The following is a 20,802-nucleotide window of genomic DNA, read 5'->3' on the forward strand; positions in this document are numbered from 1 at the left end:
GCGTGTGCCACCACCACCCAGCTTGTTTTTTGGTTTTTTTTAAATATTTTATTTTACCAATGATAATATTGCATTGAATCCTAAGTGGAGCTCTTTTGGTGAAATGGGGGTTTGAGCCAAGGCTGTGTGTGCTCAGTGCCCACAGGAATACATCTCTATACTAACCACTCATGTCTAGGAAGCCAGAGTTCAGGGAGCAAGGTCCTCAGTTCCTCACATAGTGCTACTCCTTTGCCTTGGTGTGTGCCTGTCACCTTTATATGGGAAGACGTAATGAAGAAATGAATCCTTAGAAGCTGCAGTAGAGCCAAAAGGAGCATCTTGAAATTAAGCCCAAGTGTCCATTAGGGAACAGCTTTTATAGTTACTTGGAGGCTTCTGTTCTCTCCCTCATTTCCCCAGTTTTTAAATTTTAATTTAATTTTTTTAAGTGTTTAATGTGTACGTTTTGATATTGGACAATACCAGCTTCAGAAACCATCACTATTTTGTTTTTGTTTGTGGTTTTTTTTTCATTTATTCTATAGAAAATTTCTCTTTTCTGACTCCACCTTAAACAAAACATCTCAAATGGTACAGAATTACTTAGTTTGTAGTTACTGTCTGGAACCACTTTTAAAACCTTTTGGTAAATATATGCTATAACCATACTCTTGTGTGTGTGAGTGTGAGCATATGCACAGGTACTCTTTCTGTGGTCTCTTTGTCTGTGCATGCATACAGGCCTCTTTGTGTGCAGGTGCTCTTGTGTGTATCATTGGATGTGCATGTGTGTGAAGACTGGAGGACAGCCTCTGTTCTCCAGGAGCTGGCTGTCGCCGTAGTTTTTGAGACAGGGTCTCTATTTGACCTCGAACTCACAAGTAGACTAGGCTGCTTGGCCAGAGAGCTCCAGGGACCCACCTGCCTCTGCTTCCCCAGCACTGGGGTCACAGCCAGGTGCCACCATACCCACCTTTTTTGAGCTTGGGTCCTTGTTACTTGTGAGGCAAATAGTTTGTTGACTAAGCCATCTCCCCTGGCCTCTGTTCTTTCAAAATGCATTATGTGGCTGGTATATATACCTCACATATTATATATACTATAGTTTGTTCATAGTTTTATTTTAAACTAGAAAGGTACTTTTAAAAACTTCTTTAATTACATTTATTTATTTATTTATTTATTTTGGACGGGGTGGGCCACAGCACTCTGAGGTCAAAGAACATCTCCTTCTACTGTGTGGGTCTCAGGGAATAACTCAGATTGGCAGATTTGGTGGGAATAGCCTTTACCTACAGAGCATGTAGTTGCCTAAAAAGTTTTTGTTGTTTTAAGTGAAGCCATTTGTGGTGGTATGTGCTTATAATTGCAGCACTTAAGAGACAGAGGCAGGAGGATTGCAACAAGTTGAGGCCAGTTTGGCTTATATACTGAATTTGAGGCCAGCAAGGGCTACATAATGAAACCTTGTCTCAGAAAACCAAATATCAAAATACTAGTATGGAAATCGATGAGTATGTGCAGAGGTATGTTCTAGGACCTCCACAGATAGCAGAGTCTTCAAATAACATATATAAAATGATATACTACATTTAAACATAAATATTGAAAAGTCTGTACGTATCCAATACAAGTGCATTTTTAAGTAGTGAAATTTAAAAACAAAAATAAAATAACTGAGAGTTGATTTATCATTTAACTCATTAATTCAAGTAGTTTACAAACTTACTTTGACCCCCAGGTTATCAACATGCAGGTAGGAAGTACCTTGTTTTGTTTTTCTCTGCATGCGTGCGTGTGTACATGCATGCGCATGCCTGTGCACATGTTGGTGTGCATACAACTGTGTGTACATTCGGAAGCCCAAAGTTGATATCAGTAATCATCCTCCATCATCAATCTTCTACCTTATTTTATGAGATAGGGTTTCAGTCAAACCCAAAACTTGTGATCTGCTGGTGTTCTTGCCAGCTTGCTCTAGACATTTTGTGTATTTGTCTTCTGAGGCTGGTATGCAGATGGATTGCCATGCCCGCAGCATTTGTGTGGTGCTGGAACCCACACTCTGATCCTCATGCTTGTGCATCAGGCAAGCACTTAGCCAGTAAGCAATCTCCCTAGCCCCTGGAAGCATCATTTTAGAAGAGAGGAAAAGACTGTAATGTTTAATATTTGGGGATTAACATAAAAGAGGTGTGGTTGGCACAGAAGGGTCTTGAAAAAGATTGGCATCCATTCATTTAAGAAATATTTGAGCACCTGCTGTTTTCTCAGTGGCTGGCTGGAAAACATTAGAGAAAATAGAATGCAGAAAGAGTAATTAGATGAAATGACCAGATGGATCTAAATGGAACAAATAAATGAACATGTGGAAATGGGAAATTGTAGAGAAATTAGGGTGAGTTCTAAAAAGCAAGCCAAGTGCTTTCTTTTTACATTTCCATTCTGTTTACAGGCATGCGTGTAGGGAATACCGGATTCACAAAGAACTGGATCATCCCAGAATAGTGAAGCTATATGATTACTTTTCACTGGACACTGACTCGTAAGTCCTACGCCATTTTTCCTTACCTTATTTTCTTGATTTATTGAATACTCATGAAATAGAGCTTAAATCTGGGCCTGTGAAATGCTCTTTAAGTGAACTAAGTTTATTAATTTACAAGCAAATAATCACACATAATTCAGATTTGGGTCAGCCAGACATCTTTTGGCTAAAGGACAAGGGCCATTGTATGCTACTAAAGATTTTACAACTAGCTTGATGGAGAGAGAGAAGGTTGATGGCCAATATCTGTGGCATAAATACTTCTATTATATCCAATTTTAAGGTATCAGCTTAAAAAAATAGACAACTTTATTCCAATTTATATACCATGTGATTCACCCATGTAAAGTCCATAATTGAGTGGGTTTTCATGTGTGTTGTAGATACACAGAGCCACTATCCAAGATTATTTTAAGACATTTTCATTCTCAGAAGGAAGTTAACCCTTTTTCCTGTCACTTCTCCATTTTATATTTCCTCTGTTTAAACAGATACTGCTTGCTGTCACCTTTAGATGTCCTAGACAGTTTTAATAGTGGAATTATGGAGTCTTTGTGACTGGCTTATTGTATTTGTGTGTCAATAGTTCATCACTTCTTATAGCCAGATTACATTCTGCTGTGTGGATTTATCACACTTTGCTTAGTCTTACAAATAGTTAGCTAACCACCTCACAGAACTCCAGAAAGTGTATCAGTCAGTCCTTAGGAATTGGTTCTGGTTGGTACTGACATGCCACTAGCAAGTGAGCAAGTGTCAGCTGTTGAAGAGAGCTCTGGCCCACTGTAGAGACTGATGAACCTCAAGAGCAGCAGTGTGTCTTGTTACCCTACAACAGGAGGGTTGACGTCATACATGTAAAGATATTATACATGGCAAACTAGCCCAGGGCTGTAGGTTGGAATGCAGGTTCATGGGCATTTTAGAATTGGGATTTAGATTTTAGAATTGGGAGGAGTCTTAGGGGTCAGCTTTCTTGATGTGTAGACTGATTTTTTAATGTCAGAAAAATGAAATGACTTGTGAGAGTGTGCTCTTGCTAATCCTGTATGTAACAATATACAGGTCAGTGAGCTGCAGAGCCTTTGGGTTTATTCAGGGTTGACGTATATTTTAGCATCTAGACACTTGCTTTTTTGCAGTCAGGCCTGAGCCAGAAGAACGTAAGAAGCCTTAGGTCTGGCCTTCAGGTATTCCCTCAGTCTCCCAAGGCAGTGTTCAGGAGTTTGGTCTGTTCACCCAGCAGCTCTCTCAGACAACTAGCCCGTGTGTAGATACATCTAAGAATTCCATGTTCTTTATGGAAACACAACTTGTCCCTTTTCCTGTATGCTCAAACTTTCCCCTTTTCTTTCTTTTTTTTTTTTTTTTTTTTTTTAAAGATTTATTTATTTATTATGTATACAGCATGTATGACTGTAGGCCAGAAGGGAGCACCAGATCTCATTACAGATGGCTGTGAGCCACCATGTGGTTGCTGGGAATTGAACTCAGGACCTCTGGAAGAGCAGTCAGTGATCTTAACCTCTGAGCCATCTCTCCAGCCCCTACTTTCCCCTTTTTATTAGGGAGCCTTTGGATCAAGTATACCCCTGTGTGTGTCATGAGTAGGGCTCAAAAAAAGTAGTGTTCTTAGATACCAAGGGTGAGAGCCCTGGTCAAGTCTCCACAGGCTGCGGTTATTATTTGCTTTCAATGATCCCTTGAATACTAGATAGACTCTCCTCTAAAATATAAGTACTAAAACTACTTTGAAAATAAATAGAATGACTTGAATTCTCTTGGTTTAAATTGTATACACATTCCAACATGATGGTATTTTCATACTACTCTTGTTTGTCCTATTGTTCTTTTTAGCACAAACAAGTCAGATTGTTGTTTAGAACATCTTTTGGGAGTCATTTGGATATATAAAGGTTTATTTTATTTCTAGCTTGCTTGTGGGCCAAAGAATCCATTGAATACAGTAAGAGTCTGACTCAGATCTCAGCATCTCAGATCAGAGAAGGAATAGCTCAGATACACGCCCAGAGCCCTGAGGCATCAGATACCGTGCCCTACAGGTCTCATAGAAAGCAAGCATGGATTACTGTTCAGTCCTGAGAGTCTCAAGTGTGTGTCTGTAGTCAGGTGCAGTCCTGCTGGAAGTTCAGCCTAGAGCTGTTCGCTGGCTCCCTTCATTCGCTGCACTGGCAGGTCAGCTCTGGTAAGCTGTGCTAGTGGGGGCTCAGCTGGGTTCAACCAATGGGTAAGCACGCAGTTCTAGTTTCTCTTGTGACCTGTGTACTCATGGCAGCATTTTCCTATGATCCTGTGGCTTTAGGGTGCCAACAGCTTTCTGCCATAACTGGTCACAAGGGTCCCTTACTGGACAATTTGTCTTAAATCTTCAATCTGTGAATTAAAGTCCTTTGGCTTCAGTATTCAAGTGGTTTTCCTGGTTAAGTCCTGACTAATAAACCTAACCTGGAATGATTTGAAAAGGATTCATCTCTGGCATATTTAAATAACACATCAATTGGAACACTTTGGAAGATAAGATTCATTGCCTGTAGTGCCAACAGTGGTATATAATTTTAAGTGGAGGTATGTGTGATATATTGGCATAAATGAAAGTAAAAGAACCTGTACCATATAACAACACATTTGTGTAGTCTTGTGCCAGATATAGTATACATCCAGTTCTTGAGACCTGGGCACTCAGGGTTATATAAAACATGTATAAGGACAATTGTATGATTGGCCACAGTACAAAATGAGTATATGGTGAGTGTGCAGAGGAGACCCTGCTATTACAAGGGGATGGCTAGCTCAAACCTAATTCTTGTCAGTGTTCTTAGAAGAGATGTGCTACAGTGAACTCTGGCACAGTTGGTGCCAGTGTGGAGATGAGAGAGGCCATGTCCAAGAGAGCAAGCGCTTCTCTTCCTATGAGCCGTCTGGCAGCTAATGCTGAATAGAGAGAGGAGTGTTTAGGAGTGAGACGTGTAATACCCGAGTCTTTTAGACAGTTTTAATCTGCTCCTTATTCCACTGTTAAATGCTGGTTTATGTGTCTTCAGGTTTTGTACAGTATTAGAATACTGTGAAGGAAATGATCTGGACTTCTACCTGAAACAGCACAAATTAATGTCGGAGAAAGAGGCCCGATCCATTATTATGCAGATTGTGAACGCTTTAAAGTACTTAAATGAAATAAAACCTCCCATCATACACTATGACCTCAAACCAGGTATGACTAAGTTTTAGGAGACATTATTAATGGAATTTCAGTCTTTAAGTGACATGTAAGTTTATTGAGTCAAAGGATTTAACAGGAGCCAAGAAGGATGTCTGGGTGGGTGTGGGAAGAAAGGAGTCCTGGCTACCCAGTGCTGGGTGGGTGGGTTGGATTAAATTCTCTGGAGAAACAATGCCTTTGTGTGCTGAACCAGGAAAATTCATGATGTCATTTAGAAACAACTGTTTTGGCAAGTTCCATTTTGTTTTCCCATTGCTCACACTATGAAGCAGTTCCTTTGTCTCAGGTCTCCCTGATATGTACATGTGTGCCTCATTTCCTTAAGTCCCAGCAGGTTTTCATCTTTTTGAACTATCGTTTAATTTGGTATTCATCAGGAAAAAGCAAGGAGCCTTTTAATCCCTTATTTTTTTGCTGTTTTCAGCTGGTGGGTTTGGTGGTGGTGGTGGTGGTGGTGGTAGTGGTGATGGTGGTGGTGGTTTTGGTGTGTGCATGCCTCATGTAGATGACTCTAAAGCAGAATGTGGGTATTAAGAACCTAGTTCTCATTATCTCCTTTAGGCAGGGTTGTTGACTACCTTGTTCTTTTGGTGTTGTATATAAAAGCTTACCACTCACTGTTCTGATACAGTTGACATGACTGAAAAATCATTTCTAACCAAATGATTTTGTGTAAAAGATGGCTGCTGTGTGACCATTTTCTATCACTGAAGTCACCACATTTTCCTGCTGCAGGAGCTCTAGGTGGCGCTCTGGCACCATGTTTGGTTCCCAAGCATGTTTTCTTTGTATCTCCTCCACCCCCACCTCCCTGACATTGCTGCTCTAAGCCTGCTAGCACAGAGAGCACATGGAAAGGTCTTGTGACATTTTCCCACCTTTTTCTTTTCTTTTTTTTTTTTTTAACCCAACTGTATAAATGATATTTTACTTTAACAAGTCATTATATTTCCAGTGCCCAGAGTGGGTTTTGGCACATTAAACAGGTAGTTCTTAGAAAATAAAAGTTGTCTGCAGACACTGTGGCTTCTCCCTGTGTCCAGAGTTAGATTACTTTATTCCAAAGACCTAGAGTTCACTTGTTCCTTCTTGTGTGTTTTTTCTCAATAAAGAAGTCTGTTTATTTATGAAGGTTTTTATCTTTTTAGGTAATATCCTTTTAGTAAATGGTACAGCATGTGGAGAGATAAAAATTACAGATTTTGGTCTTTCCAAGATCATGGATGATGATAGCTACAATTCAGTGGATGGCATGGAGCTAACGTCACAAGGTGCTGGTACTTATTGGTAGGTATTCAGAAGGTCTGCCAAGTTGGCTGCTGGGTATATGGTTCTGTTGTATTAAATCCTTGGTGATTAATAATTAATCCTTTGTAGTTGCTAAAGTAGAAATACCCTGTCTTTTCTTTCTGTTCCTGAAAACCCTTGAGAGAACACTTGTGTAATCTGGTCCTTGGAGATGTATATGACTTACACAGTGCTGGCTGTACAAGCCAGTAGAGAACAAGCTTGTTTATGTGTCTAAAAGAATGGTCCTGGATTCTTTACAGTTCAAGTAGAGCCTCTGCTTGTGTTAATGGGATAAGGGATTTGTTTCTAGGATGATGAACTGTCAAGTCAAGAATTAAGGAGTTGTAAAAATCAGGATGGGAACAAAAATTAAAAAAAAAAAAAAAAAAAAAGAATTCACAGCATCCCATAAAATGAGCACAGAACCAAAAAAAAAAAAAAAGGCCAGGCGGTGGTGGCACATGCTTTTAATCCCAGCACTCAGGAGGCAGAGGCAAGTGGATCTCTGTGAGTTTGAGGCCAGCCTGGTCTACAGAGTGAGTTCCAGGACAGTCAGGCTGTTACATAGAAAAAGCTGTCTCGAAAATAAAATCAAAGAAAAAAGAAAAATTGAGCACACTTTAGCAGAATTGTATGCATGTCTGTTAGCCATCTCCTAAAGATGTTGAGGCTACTTCTTCCTACTGAGCACTATCACCCTTCTTCAGCTTACTCCAGCTAGCTCTGCCTCACAACTCTGTGAGCGTTCCCGCCTACTATTGGCTTTTCAGTATTATTACTTTTACAGTGAGAAGCATAAAGCATACCTGTGCCTGGGGCATGTAACTTTATAATTATAATTTTATAGTTTTATCCCCTTCTGAGGTGGTCACATAAAGCCACATTCTGCTTTAAGTGGTAATCCTAAAGAAGCCTCCATAGTGCTATAGGAGAGGTAGGTAACATGCCGATATACCCCAGCCTCAGAAGTCCCTGGTTTGGAATTCTGTCTAGGAATGAGGGGCCCTATGAGGAAGCAGATGAAAGAGGCATGCCATTTAGAACATGTAGAGTGAACCCTGTACTCCTTAGCTGAGCCTGCTGATTGTTAGGTGGGCAGTGGGCTGCTTTCTGTTATTCTTTGTGCTTGTGGAAATGGTACCTATAGTCAAGAGTCGGGCCCTAAATTAAAACTTTGAAATTCTAGGTTTAAAATAGAAGTTACATTTATAGTGTTTCCTCACTATGATGGTTACTGTGGTTAGTCTCCCTGTCGCTAAGTGGCACAAAAAATGCATACAGTTGGTGGTTTTGGGGAAGAGGTCTGTTGGCAGAAGTTCTGCTGACAGCCGCTTTTGGATCATTCAGAATCTTAATATTAATTATAATTGCTCGGCCAATAGCTCAGGCTTATTACTAACTAGCTGTCACATTTTAAGTTCTTCCATATTCCTTATTTATACTTGGTCACATTGCAGTACCTTTATTAGCATAGCACGTTCATCTCCTGCTTTCTCTGCGTCTGGCTGGCAACTCCAGACTCTGCCCTTCTCCTTCCCAGAATTCTAGTCTGGTTCCCCTGCCCAGCTGTTGGCCAGTCAGCTTCTTTATTAAACCAATCACAGCATAATTTTCACAATGTACAGAAGGATTATGCCACAGCAGAGTGCATTGGCACTTGCGCTTGAGTTTTGTGCTTATTAGTTCTTTTTTAAAAGTGTAGTCAGTCTGTGTCCTACACTCACTCTCTCTTCCTCACATTTAAAATAGCTATTAAAAAATAATAAAATGCCAGGTGTAGTAGTGCACACTTTAGTCCCAGCACTGGGAGGCAGAAGCAGGTAGATCTCCATGAATATAATGTCAGACTGTTTTACATAACAAGTTCTAGGTTATCCAGGCTAATAGAGAGACCCTGAGACTCTGTCTCAAAAATCAACAAAACAATGATGATGATGCTATCATTATTTCATTGCTACCTAGTACTGTTTTTGCCAATCAGCAATTAAAAATCACATAATGCTTTGCCCCAAATTAGCTTATTAGATGATGTAGAAAGCTATGTGTATGACCAAAGATTAGCCATGTGATTGCCATTGTAAGTGTGGTTACTTGGTTGTTTGAGTGTTCGTTTTACTTTAATTATAGTTGAGTATTTTCCATAATGAAAATATGAGCTGGCCGTGGTAGCACACACCTTTAATCCCAGCACTCAGGAGGCAGAGGTAGATGGACCTCTAAGAGTTTGAGGCCAGCCTGGTCTACATAATGAGTTTCAGGACAGCCAGGGCTATGTAGAAAGACCCTATCTCAAAACAAAACAAAAAACACCAAAAAATAATAAAAGCTTAAGAATTGTACATTGATTAAGATAAATGAGCTGGGGGCTTGAGAGATGGCTTAGTGGTGCAGGCTGCTTTCAGTGGAAGCATGAAGACCTGAGTTAGGATTTCGGTACCCACAAAAAAGAAAGCAAAGCATGCTCACACGTGTCTGCAATCCTCAGCACTGTGGGGGGCAGAGATGGGAATTACTGGCACCTAGGTTCAGTGAGAGATCCTGTCTCAGAGGAATATGTGATAGCCAGGCATGCTGGCACATGCCTTTAATCCCAGCCCTTAAGGCAGAACCAGCGAGTTTGATGCCAGCCTGGTATACATAGCCAGTTCCAGGTGAGGTAAGGCTACACAATGAAACCATGTCTCAGTAACGAAGTGGGGGGCGGGTAGGAAGAGTAAGTGATAGAGCAGACTACCTGATAGTCTCCTCATGTGCACAGGTATGTATACCTATATAGGCTTGTGCCTACACCATACACAAACTCCTGAACATATGTAAGGTAAATGAGGAGGGCATGTGGTACAGTCCTTTAATTGCAACCCTCAGAAGGCTGAGGCAGGAGAATTGAAGCAAGTGTTACATAATGAGTCCAAGGGCAGCCTGTGCTATAAAGTGAGACTCTGTCTCCAAACAAACAAAACCAAAAGCAGACAAGAGGTAAGTGAGCTCAGATTATGCTTTGAACATTGTTCCTGAGCTTCATTTCTTCTATATGAGGACTTGAATTGTGATAAAAATGCAGCTGTGTTTTTAGCATAGTTTATTATCATAGACCTGGCTTCTACAATCCCTCCCAAAGCTCTTCTTAGGAAATAAGAATATTTGCTATTTTCAGCACTGTTTGTGTGGGAAAACCAGTTTATTTCTTCATTGATCGCTCAAGAAACTGAACTTTACAAGTTGATTTACCAAACGTACCTTGTACATTACATTTATTTTATTTATTTATTTATTTTTATTTTATTTTATTTCATTTTTGGTTTCTCAAGACAGGTTTTCTCTGTGGCTCTGGCTGTCTTGTAGACAGGCTGGCTTCAAACTCTAGAGAGATCTGCCTGCCTCTGCTGGGATTAAAGGTGTGCACCACCACTTACATTCTTAAAATCTTAACAAATTTACCAATCTGCCTTTTAGATGAGTTTACCACCCCTGTTCTTCCCTGCCACCTCTTCAGATGAAAATTATTAATACATTTCAGTGGTCATTTTTGGAATCAAAGTTACATTTGTTATTTATGCAAAGCCATATTTAAGTTGATGTGTATTAAAGAACCAGCAGCTGTGAAATCAGGGCTCCAGCGAGCGCTGCTTGGAAGAGCTGTTCTTAAAATTTTATTCTTCTGCTTACATTTTTATTTCCTCTCCCCTCCCCGCCCCCACTTTCCTTCGTAGTTAATTTAGTGTATTCCAGTTTTTAGGCTAGCTTGTTTTGTTTTGTGTTTTGCTTTGGAAATCCGACCCACAAACCTACTGCCACCCATCTACACCTTCAGTATGTGTCTCCCATAAGTATTCATCATAATACAATCTGGTTCTAGGTTGTCATAATCAGCAGATGCCTGCTGTGAAAAAGATGAGGAAATACGGAAGTAAACAAGCTTGATAAGAGATGGTAGATGAGCAAAGAAGGGTTCAAGTTTAGATTTTTTTCTTTTTTCTTTTTTCTTTTTTTTTCTTTTTTTTTTTTTGAGCTGAGGATCGAACCCAGGACCTTGTGCTTGTTAGGTAAGCACTCTACCACTGAGCTAAATCCCCAACCCTAAGTTTAGATTTTTATACCAGGAACACAGCAGGGGCCCAAATAAGATTTTCCATAGGTTGGACTTTGCTGGCCTGAGTCTGCAGAGGTTCTCAACCTGTAGGTCGTGCCCCCTTTGGGAGTCAAACGACCCTTTCACAGGGGTCAAGACCATTGGAAAACACAGATGTTTACATTACAGTTTATAACTGCAGCAAAATTACAGCTATGAAGTAGCAACGAAAGTAATTTTACAGTTGGGGGTCACCACAACATGAAGGACTGTACTAAAGGGAAGGTTGAGAACCACTGCTCTAGTGTCTTCAGAATTCTGCCTTCCAGCTGAGCTGTGGCTACGATTCTTGGTAATACTTATTTGGTTTCCTAAATGCTTAGAGATTCTTAACCTTCCACGGCATGTAATTTTTTGTAGTCCACTGTCCCCTAGATTATTCAGAGACCAGTGATGGGGGGAGAAGGAATTCAGCCGAAAGTCTTTGTGTGGCTGTTGCTATACTAATTGTTAGCCTTTCAGCAAGCTATCTCACCCAAATGTAGAAAAATAAAACCTTTTCTGTTAACTTGGATTTTAATGTCTCTCCGGATTTTATATTGGAATTATTTCTGGTAGAGGTTTCCGAAAGAATCTGCCCTCAGAGGCCTCTAAATCCTGAATTCACTTGGACTTTAAAACATTTATTAATTTTAGGGGCTGGAAATGCAGCTAATTAAAAGCTCTGATTCAGTCTTCAGCACCCCTCCCCCCAAAAAAATGGATTTTAGTTAAGTCTGAGTATTGTAAGCTGGGTGGATAGCTCCATGGTAGAACATTTAATTCCATGCATGAGACCACTGGTCTGATCCCCAGTTATCACCATCACTACAAAATACTACAGCAAAATCGTGAATGACACTGAGAGTTAGCACAAGCCTGAGAAAGGAGGCTTGGGGGGGGGGGGGGGTGAGCCTAGTGAAACTAGAGAGAATATTGACATCTCCATAAATTGAGAAATAAAACACTTTAATGCCACATGAAGGTATTATCACCTCTATAAGTTCAAGTGTCCTTTTGTTTACTTGTATATATTTCTAAGCTGATGGTTGAAACTGAGTGTTTGGTATACGTGGTGTGTACGCACATATATATGTACATTTTATAAACACACATGTTTGTTTGAGAGACTGGGTCTCTTTCCTTAGCTCCGACTGTTCTAGTAGTCACTACTTGGAGAGATCCATCTGTGCCTCTCTCTGCCTATGCCTTAATTAAAGGTGTGCGCTGCCATGCCCTGCTGAGTTGTATTTTTAACAAGGTCCTTTATTTTGCCATTTTGTATATGACTTAGAGTTATATATTCATTTTTCTGAGTGTTTTTATTTCTGTTTTCTCCTAGGTATTTGCCACCAGAGTGTTTTGTGGTTGGGAAAGAGCCACCAAAGATCTCAAATAAAGTTGACGTCTGGTCAGTGGGTGTGATCTTCTACCAGTGTCTTTATGGGAGGAAGGTGAGGAGGAAGGGATGCGTGCAACAGCCTGGGGCCACATCCACTGCCTCAGTGTGGATTCTGCTTTGCAGTTAATCATTGGGATCCTGAAAGTACTGGTTTAAAGAAAGTAAAGGCTTCTCCGTAAATGCTTTGTGGATAGCTACAAATTTCAGGCAGGAGGGCACCTAGTGAGTTCTCCTAAGGAATCAGAGACATGCATGTTTTACTCTCAGATATAAGATGTGAACTCAGTGTGAAACAGTGTGGTTTGTTTGTTTGTTTGTTTGTTTGTTTGTTTGTTTTAAAGGTCTTGCTTTGTAGCTGTGGTTGGCCTGTTACTATATAGTCCAGACTGACCTTAGACTCAAGGCAGTCCCCCTGCCCCAGCTCCTTGAATACTGAGATTATATCAACATTTGTCTTGAAATCATTTAGTAACATAAACAACCTGCCCAAGAACCATTCTCAAGATTCTAATAAGATCTAGATTTTATTTTTAACTATCTCATTAGATAAAGCTGTTGTTAATAAAAATATTTGCCTCAGGTTAGTCCTTAGTTATCCTCCATCTTATTTGTTGAGACAAGGTCTTGTCGCTGAACCTGACTCAGCTAGACTAGCTGGCCAGCAGGTCCCTACATTCTGTTGTCTCAGTCTTCCCTGTGCTGGGATTACAGGTGCAAGCTGCTACATCTGACTTGTTAGTTTGTTTTGTTTTGTTGAGACTGAGTCTCACTCTAGCCCTGGCTGATTTGGAGCTATGTTTAGATTGAGCTGGCCTCAAATTCACAGAGATTGTCCTAGCTCTGCTTCCTGAATGAGCACTGAGATTAAAGGAGTGAGTCACCAGACCTGACAAAGATGTGTTTTATTCCTTATGTTTGTGTGTCTGAGGACATGAGTGTGTTTGCTCATGGAGACTGGAAGAGGGTGTCCGCTAGTGTCTTGTTTGCTTTCTGTTACTGTGATAAAGACCATGACAACCACCCACACACCACAAAACAACAGCTAGGGTGTTATCTGGTTTATGTATCTGGTGTCACAGTCTACCATTGAGAGAAGTCAGGGCAGGAGCTGTGGAGGGGTGCTGCTTACTGGTTCGCTCCTCAGGACTTGCTCAGCCTGTTTGCTTATATCAGCCAGGACCGCCTGCCCAGGGTAACACTGCCCACAGTGGGCTGGGCCCTTCCTCATAAATCTCGAGTCAGGAAGATGCCCCGCTGACTTGTCTACAGGCAGTCTGATGGAGGCAATTCTTTCATTAAGGTTCCCGGATAATTCCAGCTTGTGTAAGTTGACACAGACCTCACCAGCACAGAAACCCTGGTGCTAGATTTACAAGTTGTGAAGTTGTGAGTTGACTGACCATTGGGAACCAAACTGGGGTTCTCTATAAGAGTGGCAAGTGCACCGGACAGTGGTGGTGCACGCCTGTAATCCCAGTACTCAGGAGGCAGAGACAGAGGCAGGTGGAACTCTGTGAGTTCAAGGCCAGCCTGGTCTACAAAGCGAGTCCAGGACAGAGAAACTCTGTCTCAAAAAAACAAAAACAAAAAAAAGAGTAGCAAGTGCTCTTAGCTGCTGAGCCACCACCACCACCCACCCCCCCTTTTGTGTGTATGTCTGTGTGCTGAGAAGGTGATGTCAGTAAGCATCCCTTGGCCAAGTGTGGTAGTTCATTCCAGTATTTAGGAGTCTGAGGCAGGAAGATCCAAGGAGTTCGTGGGAAACCTGAACTATATAGTAAAAACCCATCAAGAAAACCAAGGATGTAGTTCAAAGGCACAGTACTTAGCTCACTTAGCTCACATGTACAAAGCCCTGTGTTCATTGCCACACCCCCAACAGTATTTCTTGTCTGTTGTTTCTGAGAGAGGTGTTATATCCTTAGAACGAACAATATCTGTTTTTCCTCGTGAGCATATCTGTTCTATACCCGTGTGTGTGTGTGTGTGTGTGTGTGTGTGTGTGTGTGTGTGTGTGTGTGTACACACACATATTGGGATCCAGTTGTATAGTCACATTCCTCCTGCTGCCGTCAGTATGTTTGGTATTTAGTTAGGCTGAACAGGCATAAAGCAGATGGGAGTTTGGCAGCTCCTGTGAACTCTTAATATTTTGATTCGATTCCCAGACCAAGCTCTTAACACAGACAACGCCTTCCTCTTTAACCTCCTGGTCTTCTTTATCCAGCCTCTCCCAAGACAGAGCTATGCAGAACTAGTGGAGCTTAATCATTTTGTGTACTGTCTAATAATGTTGAGTTGTTATTAATAGTGTGGGCATTGCAATAAGCTTGAGCCTGTTCTCAAAGTTGACTAGGAAATTGCAACTTGAAGCACAGTTAAAACCCCAGCTGATCCCAGCACTTTTTTTGTTTGTTTGTTAGGTTTTGTTTCTTGAGGTAGGATCTTGTTATGTAGTCCAGACTGGCCTGGAGCTCACTGTGTAGCCTTTGCAGGCTTTGAAATCACAGTGATTCTCCTGTGTCAGCTTCCTAAGTGATGAGATTACAGGTGTGATCCCATCCCTCATACTTGGTATGAGAAAAATGTTTTTTCTTTAACATTTTTTTTTAGATTTATTTATCTTATGTGTATGAGAGGTTTTCCTGCATGCAAATACGTGCACATTCTGAGTTCAGAAGAGGGCATTGGATACCCGAGGCTGGAGTTACAGGTGGTGCTGGGAACCAGACCCCAGGCCTCTGCAAGAATGAATAGCCAGTGCTCTCAGTTGCTGAGCATCTCCAGCCTCCCTTGGTTTGTTTTTCCATCTGCCTTTTTTTTTTTTTTTTTTTTTTTTTGTGGACATCTTGGGTTGGCTAACAGCACATAGATCTGTGATTCAGAGCTCAAGAGGCTGCTGATTTCTGTTCTGAATCTTTCTTTGCTGTGAGCAAAGCTAGAGATAGGAGAAACTGCTTCTGGGTGTGTGTTCTGCCTTGACCTGGTCCTTAAGCTTTGAACCCTCCCCATTAAGGTCAAAAGTGAGGATTAAAGAAGGACATCCCCAGTTTGGAGACTTCTGTGGTACTGAAGTGTGTAACCAGAGGCCAACCTTTGTTTATTTTGTTTTCATATGACAGCCTTTTGGCCATAACCAGTCCCAGCAGGATATTTTACAAGAGAATACTATTCTTAAAGCTACTGAAGTGCAGTTCCCGCCAAAGCCAGTAGTCACACCTGAAGCAAAGGTAAGTCTGACTTGGTGGCCAGCAGAAGCAGTTGGCTTCCTCTGTCATTTCTTTGGGTGATAGGAACTGAATTGTTAATATGAAACTCATTCATTAGTAAGCAGCAGGATGGGGACAAATTGCTATTCTATTTTTAAGAACAGTGGGTAGAGAGTATCGCTTATAGTCTGCCCACCTCACCCCCAAGTTCAGTAAGAGGAATGTTCATAGGCAGATAGTACTTGACAATGGCTGTGTGGCACAGGACAGGCAGGCTCCTAGGGTTAGACCTGGTAGTATGCAGTAGTGGAGTAGTGTGGGCATTGCAATAAGCTTGAGCCTGTTCTCAAAGTTGACTAGGAAATTGCAACTTGAAAGCACAGTTAAAACCCCAGCTGATCCCAGCACTTTGGTTTGTTTGTTAGGATCTTGTTATGTAGTCCAGACTGGCCTGGAGCTCACTGTGTAGCCTTTGCAGGCTTTGAAATCACAGTGATTCTCCTGTATCAGCTTCCTAAGTGATGAGATTACAGGTGTGGGTCACCGCTCTCATCCCTCATATTTGGTGTGAGAAAAAAAATTTTCTTTAACATTTTTTTAGATTTATGTGAGTTACTGCTCCCAGGAAGGGTGGTCTGTCTGGGGGAGCTAAGGCCTACCCAGGAGAAATGATGTAGAAGTAGTAAGGTGGAAAGGTGAGAGCCCCCTCTCCATTTGTGATTGGCATGGTTGCGGTAGGTCTCCGTGATGAAATACTGTCTTGAATGATGTGTGAGTCGGAGGCGTGGGTGCGTTTGAGGAAGTGTGTTCGGTAGAGAAGGAAGGAGAACTGCAAAAGTGCAGAGTCAGTGTGAAATGGGTGAGAAGCAGGCAAACTGTGGGGTCCAGTTTAAGAGCCGACTCTGGCTGCTATGTAGAGATGTTACAACACGTTTATTTGATCGTGTTGCAACCTATGAGAACCTATTAAAACTCTAGTTTTGTGTATTTCACCAGAAAAGGCTCATTTTCAAAGCCAGGAGTTCCATGTTCATTTCTCTGCATGTCTCTTAGCTTCCAAATACTTTAATTAAGCAGATATCTGTGTCTTCAGTTTTGAAAAGCCAGAATTGCCCTTCTACCTTTATATTTTGTTAATTAAACACAGAAAAAGAAAATCACTTGTTTCATGTTTTAGATTTTTGTGTAAATAAGCCTCTTTTATTTATCTATGCTGAAGTTTGAATGCCAGACCATTTGCTTGATAGGTAAGCACTCTACTTCTAAGTTCCATCCTCAGCCAGATTTCACTTTTTTAAGTGGTTTTAGGTTCAGATTCATAACATAATAGAGCATGAAGAACACAGTTCCCATACATGGTCTCCTTGCTCCACAGCCTGCCCTGTAAACATCCCATCATCAGGCTGGGGTGTGTGTTGTCTTACTGTGAAATGCAGACTTTTGATAAATATGATATTTTAGACTTTAAAACTGATTCATGGGGTTGGGGATTTAGCTCAGTGGTAGAGCGCTTGCCTAGCAAGTGCAAGGCCCTGGGTTCGATCCTCAGCTAAAAAAAAAACAAAACTGATTCATTGTGGCTGAGGATATAACTAAGTTGATAGAGTGCTTGTGTGGAACACACAAAGCCCTGGGTTCCATCTCTAGCACTGTATAAAGCAAATGTGGTTGGGTGCACATGTGTAATCCCAACACTCTAGATGTGAAGGCAGGGCAATCAGAAATTCAGGGTCATCCTTGGCTACACACTGAATTTGAGACCAGCATGGGATACAAGAAAAACAAACAACTTGACTCATTTAAATAAATTGCATTATAAAATTTGAATAAATTGGATTCTCTGATCAGAGTTGCCTAGCTGAGCAATGGTGGCACACACCTTTAACCCCAGCACACTGGGGTATCTGGATTATCTCCTTCAGTCTTTTGTATGAAACTTCCTTTTCCAGGCATTTATCCGGCGATGCTTGGCCTATCGAAAGGAGGACCGTATCGATGTCCAGCAGCTGGCCTGTGATCCCTACTTGTTGCCTCACATCCGAAAGTCAGTCTCTACAAGTAGCCCTGCCGGAGCGGCTATTGCATCAACCTCTGGGGCATCCAATAACAGTTCTTCGAATTGAGACCAACTCCAAGGCCACAAACTGTTCAGCACAAAGTGGACACATGGCATCAGCAGTGGGTTTGGAACATAGTGAATCCGAATGGATTTCATGAAACCTGTACCAGGTGCTTTTATTTTCTTGCTTTTTTCCCATCCATAGAGCATGACAGCATCGATTCTCATTGAGGAGAAGCCTTGGGCAGCTCTGGCCAGGCCTCATAGGAGAAGGCCCCGCCCGAGGTTCCGGCGTCAACGGTCACTGTGTGTGACTGCTCTGAGTGAGGAAAAATTAAAAAGAAAAAACTGGTTCCATGTACTGTGAACTTGAAAACATGCAGACTCAGGGGGTTCCCTGATGCAATGCTTCAGATGAAGAATGTGGACTTGAAAATACAGACTGGGCTAGTCCAGTGTCTATATTTAAACTTGCTCTTTTCTTTTAATAAAGTTTAGGTAACATCTCCTGAAAAGCTTGTAGCACAAAGGCTCAGCTGGGGATGGTGTTTGACTTCGGAGGAAAAAGTTGCTATTGCCCATTAAAGGCACTAGAGTTAGTGTTCTATCCCTAAATAATTTCAATTTTTAAAAAAAAAACATGCAGCTTCCCTCGCCCCTTTTTTATTTTTGAAAGATTACATTTGGTCATAAAGTGAAACCCGTATTAGCGAGTACTTGGCGGCAATGTTCATTCCAGTCAGATGCGGCTGCCTCCGTCTGCTCTCCCGCTGGCAATTGCCTCCCTCACCTCAGGGAGAAATGGCGTGGGAGTTCTGAGACGTGTGGGCTTCGCCATCGGACAAAGAATGGGGTTAGAAGGCTGCAGCTGGAAGCTCTCTAGGTTTTCAGATATTTCTTCACAATTTGAACACTTGACGGTTGTCCCTTTTAATTTATTTGAAGTGCTATTTTTTTAAATAAAGGTTCATCTGTCCATGCAGTCCTCCTGGCTTCTCTGAATATAGTAACTGTCGAAACGGCTTCTAGAGGTAGACAGAAGGCTCGGGGCTGGGCAGCTCCTCCCTATAGTCTGCTCACAGGATGCTCTACATTTCTTGTTAACCATGCTATTAACTCGGTCAGCCCATGAGCTTCCCTCTCTCTAAGATCTTTGGGGAGAAAACAACCTCTCCCAGGTGTCTGAATTCAATGCGTGTGCGCTGGTGTGTGTGTCTGTGAGTGTGTACACACTTCTAACTCACTTCAGTGGATTCATCTAGTGGGAATTAAAAAAAAAAAATCTCAACGAATATAGGTATTTCAGGTATGAACTTTATTCTGGAGGGTTGTTTGTTTGTTTGGTTTTTTTGGTTTTTTTTTTCAATTTGTCTTATTTCTGAGATGTGTGAGCAACTAAAGATGGTGCTGAAATGGGAGCCGCCTGGCCCCACTGTGCCCTTGGAACAGCAGAGCACTCTGCAGGAGAGGGTTGGAGGCCAGGGCCCGCACATGTGGTAGCCAGCTTGGAATGTTACTGACATGTGGCAAGAGGGCCAGCCAGAAATACTTAAAGATGGAGAGTTGAGAGCGGGGGCGGGGGATTCAGGAAGGGCAGAGAGCTCTTAACAATTCATGACTCTGATGCTCTCTCTGTACATGTACAAAGTGCCGCCACAGAGAAGACATTTCTAAGACCCTTGTGAATTCTGTAGTCCTACCCCACTCCCCTCTGTATCAAGTGATCTTAAAGGAAGGCAGAACATTCCAGACCAAAGGAAGTTTGTCGGGAGATCTTAACACATGGCGTTCTGAAGAAAAAGTTAGCTCCTGAGGCTTTGGTGTCCCCAACTTTTAAAAGAGCTATTTTTTCTTGGAATGTACCCCTCCCCTGGCCCAAACTCTAGGGCTGGAGCCCAAGACCTTACATACCACCAGGCAAGCACTCGACAGCTAAGCTCCTAGCCTCCGCCTCCACCCCCAGTGACTGCTTCAAGTAGCTAAGCTGAGTGCAGGTCAAGCTCAGCAATGACAGGATGGTGTCCAGATGCCTGAAGAGCGGGTGAAGCAGCAGCCATATTAAACCAGAATTTGTCCCTTTGATCCTTCATCCTAATGATCCTGCACTTTCTAAGTTTTGACTCATTTGGGCAAAGATGCTGTGTCTTTAGACCTTCCCTCACTTCCTGCCCCATTCCCTCGGTTCCTAGCAGTGTGTGGCAGGGCTGCTTTATGGTCTGCCTTTTCTCCCCTATCCTGAGAAGGGCACCCTTCCCTGGTTGCTGTCATTCCAGTCTGGGTCCTGGCTGGCCCGGCTTGAATCTGAGCACACACTGCATCTTTCCACTGTCTGGAGAAGCCCCAGAGGACACACATTGACCTCTTCTCTTTGAGGAGCCAGAAAAGTGGAGTTCTCTGAAGTAACACGGCTTTCACTTTGTCCAAGGTTTAGCCCTTTACTGCCACAAAGTTGATTTCCTCCATCCAGTGTATCATCCTTCTGATATTGAGGTGTGACTGTCACCTGCAAATACGCTGGGCTGCATTCATGATGTCCCAGGACACATGTGGCCCATAGTTGGACTGTCCTTCATACAATGACCAAAAAAGGTACTAATTTATGGCAGAGCGGTGGTGGCGCACATCTTTAATCCCAGCACTCAGGAGGCAGAGGCAGGCTGATCTTTGTGTAAGCCAGCCTGATGTAAAGAGCCAGTTCCAGGACAGCCAGGACTACACAGAGAAACGCTATCTTGAAAAACCCAAAAAGAAAAAGTACTAGTTTATAATTAAATTTATCCAGACTATTTTGACCTTTCCTAGCAGTGGGTGTATGGCAGAGTATGTATTAAAAATAAAAAATAAAGCCAGGCGGTGGTGGTGCACGCCTTTATTCCCAGCACTCGGGAGGCAGAGCCAGGTGGATCTCTGTGAGTTCAAGGCCAGCCTGGGCTACAGAGTGAGTTCCAGGAAAGGCACAAAGC

The 20,802-nt window shown here is 42.1% G+C and overlaps 1 protein-coding gene across 4 annotated transcripts in view; it reads left to right on the forward strand.

Annotated features, from left to right (window-relative positions):
• Tlk2 (tousled like kinase 2) overlaps nt 1–19,146 on the forward strand; it is a 109,521-nt gene extending 90,375 nt beyond the window's left edge. For 3 of the 4 annotated variants that reach the window (XM_036195988.1, XM_036195986.1, XM_036195987.1), the window contains 6 exons: nt 2,438–2,527; nt 5,593–5,762; nt 6,920–7,058; nt 12,512–12,623; nt 15,694–15,801; nt 17,730–19,146. In XM_036195988.1, coding sequence (XP_036051881.1) covers nt 2,438–2,527; nt 5,593–5,762; nt 6,920–7,058; nt 12,512–12,623; nt 15,694–15,801; nt 17,730–17,903 — 793 coding nt within the window. In that variant the 3' untranslated portion in view covers nt 17,904–19,146. The remainder of the gene's footprint in view (nt 1–2,437; nt 2,528–5,592; nt 5,763–6,919; nt 7,059–12,511; nt 12,624–15,693; nt 15,802–17,729) is intronic. The other variant, XM_036195989.1, reaches the window with a different exon arrangement.
• The last annotated feature ends 1,656 nt before the right edge of the window (nt 19,147–20,802 follow it).

Source organism: Onychomys torridus, chromosome 8 (assembly GCF_903995425.1).
Source record: "Onychomys torridus chromosome 8, mOncTor1.1, whole genome shotgun sequence".
NCBI classification, from domain to species: domain Eukaryota; kingdom Metazoa; phylum Chordata; class Mammalia; order Rodentia; family Cricetidae; genus Onychomys; species Onychomys torridus.